This window comes from Acinonyx jubatus, chromosome D1 (genome assembly GCF_027475565.1).
Source record: "Acinonyx jubatus isolate Ajub_Pintada_27869175 chromosome D1, VMU_Ajub_asm_v1.0, whole genome shotgun sequence".
Lineage (NCBI taxonomy): Eukaryota > Metazoa > Chordata > Mammalia > Carnivora > Felidae > Acinonyx > Acinonyx jubatus.
Window position 1 is genome coordinate 93,664,581 of NC_069390.1, and position 13,860 is coordinate 93,678,440.

General features: G+C 53.6%; 1 protein-coding gene across 2 annotated transcripts in view; it reads right to left on the reverse strand.

Annotated features, from left to right (window-relative positions):
- The window catches only part of UBASH3B (ubiquitin associated and SH3 domain containing B), a 139,675-nt gene extending 126,286 nt beyond the window's left edge, over positions 1-13,389 (reverse strand). Inside the window, exon 1 of one of the 2 annotated variants that reach the window (XM_027036768.2) lies at positions 12,617-13,389. In XM_027036768.2, coding sequence (XP_026892569.1) covers positions 12,617-12,668 — 52 coding nt within the window. In that variant the 5' untranslated portion in view covers positions 12,669-13,389. The remainder of the gene's footprint in view (positions 1-12,616) is intronic. The other variant, XM_027036767.2, reaches the window with a different exon arrangement.
- Between the last annotated feature and the right edge of the window lie 471 nt (positions 13,390-13,860).

Genomic DNA, 13,860 nt, shown 5'->3' on the forward strand with positions numbered 1-13,860 from the left:
AAGTGACAGATCCAGAATCTGAAGCTAGTCTTTTTGTCTCTAAAGCCGGCCTTCCTTCCCCCCAGAGCAGAAGGCGGTGTTTGTTCTTACCCTCCAGGATGGGTGGCCGAGACACCTAAGGGTCCCAGAGGTGACCATTCCAACTGGCCAGAGACAAATTAGCTCCCTCTTCCAGAGGCCGAGATGTAAGCACATGGCAGGCAGAAGGAGGGGAGCAAAGGGAAAGAAAGGGCAGAGAACCTGTATGCAAGGGCTGATCAAGGGACTAGCCCAGTCCATTCCTCCAGGAAACGGAGGCGAAAAGCCTTGTTAGAAATCTCCCTCTTGGAGGCAGAGCCTGGACTCAGGGAAGTCGCCTGATGTATATAAAAAAGAAACTGTTCTGGCCTGGGAGTCAGGAGGCCTAAGGTCCACTTCTGTCATAGACCAGCTGTCGGTCTTGAAAACGTCACTTCATTTGTTTGTCTCATTTTACTTTTACGTAAAAAGAGGAAGTTGGGCTGGAGAAGATTCACCGGCATTCTCAGTACACATTGAACTTCTTCACCCCAAAGCAAACACTACTGTCCATCATACGGGACTCTCCAGCCAGGAGCAAGAGATTATCATCACGAGGTTAAATACTAGGCACAGTCTGGGAGGTCAAAACTAACGAACGTCTCTTGGACACCTGTGTCGGCCTACACCTTCTGTTATCTGTAGCTTTCACAAAGTGTTGTGTTCACGACGCTGTTCATTTTCACATTCTTTGGCGACCCACGAAGAACCACCGCTCGCCAAACCACCGAAACTTAAAACTATATCTTCTGTTCTCTACGTCGTCCATGCCTACCGACTCTGAGAAATTCAACGTAAAACCTACTATGTAAACTACAACTTCCTTTTCTTTGGAGTAAACGCACTCTCTCCAACCTTGATTCAGGTGCCCCCATCTCAAGATCTTCTCTTGGTTCCCTCTCCCTCTTCTTTCCTCCAGCATTTCCTTCCTGAGCACCCAATAAAGCCGTCATCTGTTCAGGGGCCACACATCCCCGCTCGTCTCCGGGTTGTAGGGGAGGGCAGGCAGACCCATGTGTGCGAGCCAGCTTGCAATGACTTAGAAGACTGGACAACACCTTCTCTTGGGGACACGGAGGCTCCTCCAGTCCCTGACCACCGGCCACCTCATGAGTCTTGATGTCTTACACACGGAGCACAGATCCCCAGCCTTCCTCGAAGAGCTATTTCTGATGCAGAGATGGTGGTAACAGGTGCTTACTGGAGAGAGGAAATTACAGAAAATGAGCTGAGCGCATGGCAGGCTGAGATCTCACCATCCGGAGACCAAAGAGAGGAGGAACTGAGAAGGTTTCTCACTGCTTTAGCCACAGTCCTTAGGGCATTGGCGGGCATGCAGTAACCATCGGGAAAGACTGAAATGAATGAAGGGTCACTCCAGCAAGGAGAATCAGGTGACCTTGGCCTGGTTTCCAGTGAGGACAGGTGAGTTCAGATATGGATGGGTGGAGGCAGGGTTCTGAGATATGGATGGGGGAGCAGGTGAAATCTCTGTTGGTGAGGGAATCCAAAGGGGAGATGACTCTTACATCAGAGATTCCAGATAATCTGTCCATTCACGGTTAGATCCCGGTCAGCGGCCTCAATTCCAGAAAGAAGACTCCAGCCGTCCGAGGAAAGAGTTCTCAGAGAGCAGGGCGGCATCCCAGGGGTCTGATCCTCAGGAAGTCTGGGGATGCTGGAGAGGATTGCCAAAAACCCCACGGAGAGGCTTTGGAATCTTCGTCTGGGAACACCTCCTCCACAACCAACAACTTTACTCACTTTGGAAGTGCAGAGGGAATGGAACATTTTGTGGACCTCAATCTTTTCCATGAAAGTCTCTTCTCCCCTGTCCTCTTCCAGGACACCTGTCATTTCGTTCTTTTCCTGCCTCTTGAACCATTCCTCTTAGCCTCCTTCACCGTCTTTCTTCCCTACCCACCAGCTGGTCCCCGCAATGCTATCCTTGGGGGTTGGCTCCTTTCCTTTTCTTTGCTCTCTGCCTGTTCTTCACACCTGCCTCTGCTCCCATCAGTTCCCAGCCCGACCTCCCCTCGGAGCTCCAGATCCCTCTTTCCTGATCTACGTGTTCACAGCACCTCTAACGTGTCCCAGAGTACATCATCGCATCCTCTGGGTCACCCAACCTTCTGTGTGTCCTAACTTGGTTGGTAATGTTTCCACCTTTCCAATTTGCCAAGCTCAAAATCTTCCGCCACCTTTGCGCTGCCCCTCCTCCTCGCATCCAATGGATCATAAATCCTGTCGATTCCATTTCAAAAATATCTCTAGAATCTGGCTCTTGTAATCTCAATCCGAGTCCTATGAATCGTCCACTGGGACCATTACAGGCACCTTCCAACTGGATTCCATGTGTAGTGCTGCTCTGCTCTGTTCCGTTCTTTCCACCGCCTTCTCGCTTTAAGACTTTATTTCCCACAACCTCCAGAAAACAATCCGGCCCCAGCGCATTTTTCCACCTCACCTCTCACTACTTCTCTGTCTCCTTCCCACCAATCCCAGCCCCGGGGTGCCTTGCTCTGAAGTCAAGCTGTTCCCTCTGACTGAAATGCGTCCTCTCCTCATGCCCAGAAAAATCTCTACTCATTATTTAAGGTCTGCCTTAATGATCACCTCCTCTGCTTTCCTCAAAACCTTCTTCAGTTACACTAATTGTTTTTTTCTGTGGTCCCACAGGGCTTATTTCAAATCTCAACCACAGCACTAATCATATTGCTATATCACAATTAGTGTTTCCACGTCTTTCTCTCTCGAGGAAGGCTGAGCTCTTGGAGAAGAAAGACAACCGTCACATCCCTAACAAGTTCCTGGCATATAGGAGGCACTCAGTAAATGCCAGTGGAAGAGTGAATGAAATAACATCCAACCTCAACTCAGGCCCAGCTATGGGCCAGCCGTGTCTCTTGGTAGCCAAAATGTCTCCTTCTCTTTCCAAGGTAGATAGTAACAGCAGGGGGAGAAGGCGGGAGAGTCATGAGCAGAGTGAGTCAAGAAACTCAAGTTTAAATTAAAATCTTATCTTCCCTTGTGGTACAATATGAAATCATTCAAACGGTCTACTCATCTTCCCAAACTCCCCCCCTCTCACACTGAAGGGTGCTGTGGCCATTCTATTCACACCTTGAGTTTACCTCAGGTCTTCCTGTCTGGTTACAGCACCCTCTTCCTCTCACATACACACTGCGTCTATCTCTTGCAGCGCATGGACCACATTTTATCATAATTTTCTATCTTCTGCACTAGACTGCCAGTTCCTTGAGGGCAGAGATTATATATAATGATCCTCTGTACTCCCAACTCCTGTTATCACAGGTTATCATAGTTGCCCATAAATACGTAATAAAGTGCATATACATTTAAAAAACAAAATTGGCACTGGGGCGCCTGGGTGGCTCAGTCCGTCAAGCCTCCGACTTCGGCTCAGGTCACGATCGCTCGGTTCGGGGGTTCGAGCGCCGCGTCGGGCTCTCTGCTGTCAGCACAAAGCCCGCTTCGGATCCTCTGTGCCTCTCTCTCTGCTCCTCCCCCACCTCTCGAAAAGAAAATAAACATTTTTTTTTTTAATTTAAAAAAAACTAAAAAAAAAAATTCTTTTTGACGGGCATTACGAAACACTTGATGGAGATAACACCTGCAATGTTAGGCTGTTTGTTTGTTTTTAAGTTTTGTTGAAGTAGAGTTGACACACAATGTTGTATTAATTTCGGGTGTACAGCATAGTGATTTGGCAAGACGATATGTAATGCTGTGCTCATAGCAAGTGTGGCTACCGTCAGTCACCAGAAAGCTCTATTACGGTACCACTGACGTACTCCCTACGCTGGGCCCTTCATTCCTGTGACTTATTCATTCCCTACCTGGACGCCTAGATCTCTCTCTCCCCTTCACCCGTGTTGCCCACTCCCCCACCTTCGGCAACCATCCGTTTTGTCTTCTGTATTTGGGGGCCTGTTTCTGCCTTTTGTTGGTTTGTTGATTCATTTGTTCTGGTTTTTAGATTCCACCTATAGGTAAAACCGTATGGTATTTGTCCGGGCTTTCCTTTCCCCTGTCTTGTTCTTCAAGATTTCATTCGTTAAGAGGCCAGGTAAAGTAGGCATTGTGCCCTTCTCTTCCCTGCTTGCTTCGCAGAGAGTAAAGTTCAATAAGGCTGGAGGGAGAAGGGACCAGAAAAGAAAAGAGAGAGCAGAGAAGAAGGGAGGCCGGGAGGGCAGGGAAGGGACAGGCCAGGGAAGAGACGCCCGACGTATTTGTGATTGAACTAGTTCTCCAGGGTGGGTGCGATCTGCTTAGGCAGAAAGCAAAGAAATGATGGGTCCCCGCCGTCAATTCAAGGACAGGATGGTTACAGTCCGACGCACGAGACACCACTGGTTCAGAATTCCGGCTGCTCCGTACGGTTCTGAGTATGTTTGTCTGTGTTTAAATAGACTGGATACATGAGCAGCCATTGGAGGCACATTTCTTCCCTGCCCTGTAAGCGTTTCCTACCCAAGACAAGAGACCAAACATTTGGAGAGGGAAGGCTCACTATAAATATTTTGGAATGGGGCACAGCCAACACGGAAGCGGGATTCTAAACAAGCCGGCTACCTGATTCTGAGAGAAGGTTTATCCAACTAAACCCGAAGAGAAGTCTGAACCGTTCGGCTGCCTCTGGCCATCTGTGCTGTCCGCGTCCCCTTGGCATTTTCCGGGCTGCTGTGAGCTGCTCTGGTGGTGTTCCTTTCAGCTTCCCGCTGTGGGTGGCGACGGCCCTCGTCCCCGGCGGGGTTCATTGCCACGGCTGCTTTATGTACAAGAGCGTTCACGCTTCCACTGGGGCAGCCGAACACAACGGGAACTGTTGTTACACCAACAGCTGGTGACTTCCAGAAGGGGAGATGCCCCTTTGATTAAAAAGGTGCCCGTGGGCAATTTGTTTCCCCCAGGGGCTGGGCTCCAGGCACCCACCTCCTCTCTCAGTTAACCAGCACTTTCCTTGTGTTTTTGCAAGAGAGCACATCATGTGCCAATTTGAAAATTACACTATTGTGTACTACTTAAGTGACGCCCCCCTCCCCGCTCGTTGTAATTACCTCCTATCATTCTTTCTTCCCGTTTGTTTACTCTCCAGAATTTTAGTTGTCAGTCCTGAACCGTTTTCTCTGAAGGGAGAAGAGAAGAATTTGACGGCAAAGCACCGGAAAAAATAAAACAGACACGGAGAAGCCAAATGCTCTGGAACAGACAAGCACACAAGAGGCGGTGAAAACATCCTCGTGCTGTCCAGAGACACCTGTCCGTGTCACCCTCGCGTCACCAGAACGCCTGAGGTGTGGTTGACTTCGACCCCTTTTGCAGTTGGCAAGTCTGAGGCCCGGAGAAGGAAAAGGCTGGGTGTGAAGCCACATGGCCAAAAAATGAGAGCGGAGCGAGAGTGCAAAGCCAGGGTCTGACAGAAAGGTAAACTGAGTTTGCTTTATGCGACCACTGGGCTACCAGTGGGGTGTGAGCGGAGTACAGAGCCTTCAGACTATCACCCAGGCCCAGAAGGATGCACAGCAGGGCCACTGTGGAGGATGGCAGTCAGCTAGAGAGAGTTCCAGGCTGCCTCTGACAGCCGACTTCAGAGGGCCAGGTGGTGAAACTTGGCATTCATCTTCCCCTCCTGAGAACCACGCGGAGTTTACTAGGATGCTGCGCACATAGTAAGAGCTCAGGTGATTTCTGGATGTTCATCTGAGGCATTCGTTAATAGGCCTCCTCCCCATAAACAGTAGGTGGCAAGGAACACGCCTGCAAAGTCGCCAGGAAAATGGGGGGGGGGGGGCTGTCGGCCAGAGGGACCAACAAGACAGGAGCCCTCCTATCACATGACCCTGAGCACCTGACAGAAGGTCTGCCACACCTATGCACCCACCCTCCAGGGACGTTGTCCCATAAGCCTCTGGGTGACACCCAGTGCCCCCTGGGAAATTCCTCCAATGAAGAAGACCAGAGCTGTCGGTCCCGGTGGGGACCACAAGTGTCTCGCTCTCCAGAGGCCACCCAGTTCCGCCGGGACTGTGCCCATCACAGTGCAGAGAAACCGTTCTTGAATGAGCTTTTCTCCGCCCCTCTCTCCAGGGCTACAGTCTGATTCCATTTGAGACGAATCAGAAGCCAACCATATGGCACTCCTACAAATCCCCAACCCGGGTCACTTAGGATAGCCAGCAGCTCGGGCAGCACTGGCTCGGCTCCAGATCTGCTTCTGCTCCGCCTGGCACCCCTCAGGGCGCTCTGCGGACAGAGGTGCAGGGAGAACAGAACCCGAGTACCGAGGAATGGCATAGGCTCTACCCCCGACTCACTTCTTTAGGCCCACGGCTCAGTGAGGCGCGAGGAGATGAAACGCGGTGGCCACAAAGGAGCCGTGCAGGATAAGATCACCGCTGGAGTGGCCATGACGCCTGTGTCTGCACCCAAGGCTCACCGAATGCCACATGCGCCGGGACTGTTGGCATGGAATGGCACCCTCAGCCTTTCCAACAGCCCTTCAAGGTACGTGTGTTATTGTCAACATTTTACAGACCAGGTGACGGAAGCATTGCACGCTGGACGGCCGGCCCCCAGGTCTCCCGGCTGTCTGAACGGCCACGGTTGACACGTCGGTGTATGAGGCAGATGATGATGGGGTCTGTCCAGTTCCCGGCTGCCCAAGTAGAGGGGCGCCCTGTCACAAGCACACACGCGTCGGGTGCCTGCTGGGATCAGGGGGACGCCGACACCTCCACCATCACTGTCACCGGCCAGAGTGGAGATGGCAGGGGACCCAGGACTCCCTAGGTTTATTGCTTCTCTGAAAAGGCAAGCCTTTAGCTCTGAGAACTAATTAGTGCCCACCGCGTGAAAAGCAGCCAGAGTTTGAGGCAGCGGAGGGCAGGGGGCAGGTGGTGACAAAAACCAGGGGACACAGTCCCGAAGCATGGTGCTCTTCGCTCTTTGTGGCACTGAATCTCCTGAACCTCAGTTTTCTCATGAAACCATCCAATGTCTGAGACTTGAGAGTGATTACGTATATAAAGCTGCCCGGTCATCTCTAAGGTGGTCGAAAAATCTAAGGTAATATTATTAGGGCGTCACGGAACTTCCACAGAAAGTGGAACCCAAGGGGTTATAATTACGTTAGCAGCAAATTCAAAGACCTCAAGACCTACCAGCGACAACAGGAGATGAACTACTGATTCACGCAACATCACGGAAGAATCTCAAAAATATGAGGCTGAAGGGAAGAAGCCAGGCAGGCATAAGAGTGTATACACTGTAGGATTCTGCGTCCATGCAGGTCTAGAAGATGCAAGCTAATCTGCAGTGACAGAAAGCAGACCAGTTCCCCAGGGATAGGGTGGAGAAGAAACTGACTGGAAAGAGGCGCAAGGGAACTTTCAGGGGTGACAGGCAAGTGCTGCGTCTTACGGCGGTGATTTCACGGGGGTGTTCATATGTCAAAGCTGATCAATCCTTCGATAGATTTCATTTCAGGTACATAAATTTTACCTCAATAAAATTAAAAATAAAAATGCGTGTCGAAGTCCCTCCCTTTGGGGCCCCCTGAGTGGCTCCGTCGGTGAAACGTTCGACTCTTGATCACAGAGTGGTTGAGTTGGAGCCCCGTGTCGGGCTCTGTGCTGACAGCTCAGAGCCTGGAGCCTACTTCGGATTGCGGCTCCCTCTCTCTGCCCCTCCCCCGCTCGTACTCTGTTCTCTCTCTCAAAAGTAAATAAATAAATAAATAAATAAATAAAACAAATGAGCCTTTAATCGTGTGCTTTACCTCACAAGACTGCCGTGCTAATCAAGAGGGCAATTTGGTGCCCGTGAGAGTAATTTTTTCAACTGCAAAATAACACACAGACGTAGAGGAGTGTCGGATGAATGCGCGGTCTAGCCGGGTAGCTTCGAGAATTCTTTGCCTCGCCCACCTATAAGAAAGATCCTTTCACCCCCAGGTGGGTCGGGGTTTGTCTTCTCTCTCTCCCCAAGGTCCCTGCCCAGAAGGGGCCACAACTCAGGGATGCTGAGTTAACCAAGCACTTTCAGAGGATCTAAGGTCAACCACCAGGTAAGCTAGAGAAGGCCGGAGAAACTGGATACTTTAATTCATGGGCTCTGCAAGGTGCCTCTCAGTTGCACGCACTGCCAGCTCTGAGGGTGTTTTCTCTTTGCGCAGCGAGGCATAGCGAATGCAGCTTACCGTCCCAAGGAAAGTTCCTTCTTCTACTGTCCTGCTCTTCAACTAGGCATCGTTCAAATATGCTTCATAGGAGAAAAGGTCGACCTAACGGCACATGACCATCTTGCTGGAGACCTCAACCAGCAAGCACCTTACCTCCGTTTCTTCCAACCCAACACAACAATACCATAATCCTATCTGTCTGGCATCCACATTATATTTTTAAGTAATTCAAGATCCTTTCCTGCCCGTGACTCGTTTTGTCTTCACAAAGCCCCGTGAGTTACACAGGCTAGGTGTTGCTGTGCCCGGAAGCTGATCGGGATATTGAGGAAAATGGAAAACCTAAAAGTTTTCTGTGTCAGAAGCGGGACCTGCACACGGGCCGGATCCCCTGCCCACCCCCTCCCTGCCCACCCCCATCCTTTTGCAAGACTGTATCTTTCCATCCTTAGCAAACATTAGAGTCATTTGCTAGAGACAGACTTCTAGCCACCGGCAGCCTCAAACAAACCCAACCAAAACAAAACAAAAGGTCAGCGTTGGATCAGCAAAGACTCCTCAAATTCAATGGTTTGGTGAAGCTCCCACAGTTGGCCTCAAGCTGCAGAAGAGATAAGAGATAAGAGCCCCACCCTCCCCACCCCCCACCAACCACAGAGGCCAGGAGGGGATGGTATGAAATCAAGTAGCAAAGCAACAAACCCCATCAGAGCGCCTGTCCCGCCGCCTTCTCTCCCCTGACCCCTAGGCACCCTCCTCCTTGGCTCGGCAGGCTCTTCTCTTTCCTTCCCACTAAGCCTGCTCTAGCCTTGACCAAGCTGGACCTTTATTTTTAGAACTTCTGGAACAGAAACTTTTAGAAGAGCTAATAGGCACAGAAAGGAAAAGGAAAAAGAAAAAGGAAAAGAAAAAAAAAAAGGAAGGGATTGGCCATTCTGGCCCCTTAAAGTCTTCCTGAGGCCTTCCTAACACCTCCTTACGTTGTGCACTCCCTCCCTCCCTCCCTCCCTCCCTCTCTCTCTCTCTCTCTCCCTCTCTCTCTCTCACACACACACACACACACACACACGCACGCACACACGCGCACACACGCACAGACACCGGAAAAATCGCTACTTCTTAATCCTCCATTTGGCAGGTCTTTCTACAGCAGTGTCGATGGACCGAAGGTAATAGGGTGGGATGGAAAAATCCTAGCGCAGCTCCAGGGAAGTGATGAGCTAGAAGGAACATACCCTGAGGTCACCCTGCTGGCTCAGCACTCCTCTCCCTTGTAGGCACCTAATAAGCATGCGCTAATTAATCCTGTTCCCCCCAGAGGGAGCCAGTGAGGCCCTGAGGAGTTAAGTGACTTACCCAAGACCACAGCACAGGCTGGAATAGGACCTGGGCCTTGCTGGCCTGAGCTCTCTGCCCACCCACCCAGAGCTCCGTGGAAGGTCCCTTTCTGCTGCTGCAAGGCAGCAGACCCAGGGACACCCACAGGGAAACCAGAGCTGTCGGCCTGGGCCTGGGCTGTGGCCTGGGCCACCACCATTCTCTCCAAAGGGCCGCGTTCCAGACACTGGTCTCATCCCTTCCTGAGGCATCACAGCCAAGTCTCCCAGAGCCCAGGAAACCATCACTGCTCCCTCCTGCTTGCGATGTCATCGTGCCGCTGCCTCCAGCCTTAAGGCCCAAGAAAGAGGCTTCTCAGAAGCTAAGCCCGATGCCCCAGCTCTCTTTCTTCTTGGCCTGGCAGCCTAGGGAGAGTAAAACCAGGTCAGGTGACAGCCATGGGCTCTGCCCCCACCCCACCCCCCCAGGCAGGGAATCTGATGGGGAGACAGAATGGCAAAGCCAACCTCCTTCCAGCCCAGGCTGCCTCATGAGGACCCACTTGGCCCCCCTTTCAGCAAAGAGAGGCAGGCAGTGCTAGTCATAATAATAATAATTGCTGTGATCGGCTGAAGAATGGCTCCCCAAAAGATAGACAAGTCTGTATCCCTGGAACTGTAAACATTGCCTGATGGTAAAAATTAAAAAAAAAAAAAAAGCTTTTGCGGACGTGATTAAGGATCCTGAGATGGGAAGGCTATCCTGAATTACCTGGAGGGGCCCTAAAAGCAATCACAAGGTCCTTATAGGAAAGGGGCAGAGGGAGACTCGAGCCACAAAGAACGGCGATGTGGCCGCGCAGGCAGAGATGAGAGTGATGCACCCACAAGCCAAAACCTGCCAGCAGCCACAAAGGCTTGGGTGAGGCAAGGGATGGATTCTCCCCTGGAACCTTCCAGAGGAGGCACGGCCCTGCTGATACTTTGATTGCAGCCAGTGACACAGATTTAGGGCTTCTCGCCTCCAGAACTAGGAGAAAATCAATTTCCGTTGGCTCCAGCCTGCGAATTTGTGGTTATTTGTTATAGCAGCCACAGAAACTAATACAGGAGCTGACATTTAATAATTACCCACTAGGCTCCAGGGCACTGCCCTAAGCGTTTTACCCGCATTAAGGCATTACATACTGGCTCTGGATGTGAGGTCAGGCAGACATACTCCGGGTTTGCAGGCCAGCTTTATTGCTTAGTGTTGTGACTTTAAGCAAGTTACGTAACTTCTGTAAACCTGTCTCCGAATGCGCAAAACAGGCGTACGGATTACCTTTCTCATCGCGTTGCTGGAAGGATACGTGGTTACTTAAAGTGCTTAGAACAGTATACAGTAAGCACTCAATAAATGCTAGCTATTAGGAGATCTCAGGAATTCGGCCAGCCACAATTAGACCATCATCCTCATCTGTCAGGACATGGGCAAGGCCTTCTGGACCCAGTGCAGGAGAAAAGACGCCGCTGGCAAGTGGGTTTGAAGAGCCAACAGGACAGTCTGAGTGCAGTTAAGCATTTCTTGCCTTAATTAAGCAATTTAGGTCCTTACTGCTGGCCTCGCTTCCAAAAAGGCAGATGCCCAAGACGGCGCTCATCGTGCAGCATTGCCCAGCTGATTTTCCAGCCCCTGCCTCCCGTGCTTAAGGAGAGGGAGGCACACACATCACCCATAGTAAGGACCTAAGTGGCAACATAACATCCACGCCTGACGCAGCCCTGCAGAACCCACCACACTTTCTCCCTGTAACGCTGGCATCGGGAAGCGGAGTCCCACTGCTTTGGAAGTCAACCCCGGGCAAACACCTGAGTCCGCCTCCTGAGTTTCCAAGGCCACTCCAACCAGTCCCAGCCGGGCGGGGTGGAACGATAAAACCAGGGGTCTGCTTTGGTTAGGAGACTGCAGCCAAGTTAGCAAAGAACAGAGGAAGCAAGATCCGCCCAGGGGCTGGGGAAGGGTAACCTAGACTTAGCAACCGAAGAAAAGGGAGGAGAAAATTTTTTTTTCCTTAACTTGGCCCTTTCCGATAAAGTTTGCCCAACTCTCCCGTTTAGGTGATGTCATTCAACGAAGCAGCGCCTCCACAGGATGGCAGGCCTTGGGTCCCCACCTAAGAAATCTGCCCTCCAGAAATTAACCAAGGGAGAAGGGGCCTGGCCCGGCCACCCGGCCTTGGCTTCCTCCTAGGCAGGGTTCCAGCCCCACGGTCTTAGTCGACAGGCTTAAGGCCCCTGCTGCTGCTGCCGCCTCGTGCAAGCAAGCGGCCGGGCCTCTTCCCGGCGGACTGCAGGAACAGCCACCTGCGCTCCCTCGGCCCTTCCCTACCCCACCCTCCACGGGGAAGAAGGATGAGGGAGGACAGCTCCCCTCCTTACTCTCGGGCACCCACAGATTTCCGCGCTGCCGTCACCACTGACGAGAACCCAGGTCCCCAGGAGGAATCGCTTCTCCTTCCTATTCCATCCTCCCTATCAATGAACACGCAGCAACACCCACGTCCCCGCTCCTCCTACTCCGCAGGGAGACCGACCCGGGGAGCGACATCCGGAGCTGGAAGGCACCGCAGTAAGAGCGCCGGCCCCTCCGCCCCGCCGGTGCCTTCGCCTTTTCCCAGCCACCGGAGGATCCTAAGCCAGCCCAGCGTTCGGGATGGGATCCTCGGCGGGGCCCCGCCTCCCCGGGGGCCCGGCGCTGCAGACCTCGGGGAGCCCGCCACGGACGGGCTCATCCCACCGCGGGGGCCGGCCGCAGGGCACGGCACCTGGGACGCGACCCCGTAGGCGTGCCTCACCTTGGGCGCCGCAAGCAGGCGCCCCCGCCCCCTCCCGCGCCGGGAGGGGCCGAGTCCCGGGCTGCCCGCGCGCCCGTGCTGCCCCAGCAGGTGGTGGGCAGCGGGGGAGCGCGCCGCCCGTCCGGCAGGCGCGGGGAGGCGAGCCGGAGCGAAGCCGAGGGCCGGCCGCGTGGGGCGCGAGGGGCGCGAGCCCCGCCACTTACGCGCGGGCTCTGGGGAAGCCCATGGAGAGCAGCACGTCCAGCGCCGATCCATGCTTGATGGTGCCCGGGCGCTGCTGGCGGCTCCTCCGCGGGGTGACTTTGCTGTACAGCTCCTCTCTCGCAGCCATGCCGAGCGGGCCGGGGTGGCCGTACTGAGCCATGGCTCAGCGGCCAGCCATCGCCGGGGAAGGCGCCCGAGCCCGAGCGTCCGGGAGGGAGTAGGGGAGGGGGCTCGGGGACCCGGCGCCGGGCGGGAGGCGGCGGCGGCGGCGGCGGAGGCGGCGCTCGGAGCTTCCCCAGAGTCGAGACTGACGCTTCCTGGTGAGGCCACCGGAGCCGGAGCGGCCCGCGGGCTGCTGGGGCCGGACCAGCCGTCAGCTGCTCGGGCCCCTGGGTGCCCCCCAGCGCGGCGCCCGCAGCAGCCCTCTCTCCTCCGCCCCCTTTCTTCTCCGCTCCCAGCAGTCCGGGAATTTGCAATGAGTAATTTTTGAATGGATCAAAAAGGAAAAAGGAGCCCGGTGGGCCGGCCCTGCCTTGCCAGCACCGGGGCCCCGCCCCTCTCTTAAAGCCACAGCGCCGCCCGAGGCTGCTCCGGGCCGGGCGCGGGCTGCCGCGTCCGGGTGCGGCCAAGGCGGCGGATTCGAACCAAAGAGGGCCGCCCGTGTGCGTGGGTTCCGGGGAGTCGCTCCCCAGGCCCCAGTCTTCTCCATGACTTGCACATAGAGCCAGCTGGGCCTCCAGATACCAGCTCGGGCCGTGTCAACTTTCATGTGGTTCCTGCGGTTGTAGATGGGTTAATAATGGAAATTGGGCCAACTGATGGATGGTATTAATGAAACAGAAGGCCAAGCCCTGCAGGCCCAGATAAAAGGTTTTGCTTCCGAAAGACCCTACAAAATCCAGAGGATTGTCGTGGCCACTGGAGACCAAGTTCCCAGCAGGTGGCCAAGTGGCCACACTGAAGACCTACCGTGCTCTCCAGGACTGAAATAGTGACTTCAGGGACCTCAGGCTCTCGGGCCTGGGAGGGGAGAGGGAGAGGACTGAGTGGGAAGAAGAAGAGAAAGGGGAAGATGAAAGGAGGAAGGAGAAGGACAGGGAAAGTGGGAAGTGGAGGGGGAGGTGGAGGGAGAAGGAACAGAGAAAGAACACTTTCTAATTATAAAAGGTGTTCAGGCTGGAAATGGGTGGGTTTTCGTTAGGGAATGAGCACCCTGTCAATGAAAGGATTCAAGGAAAGAGTA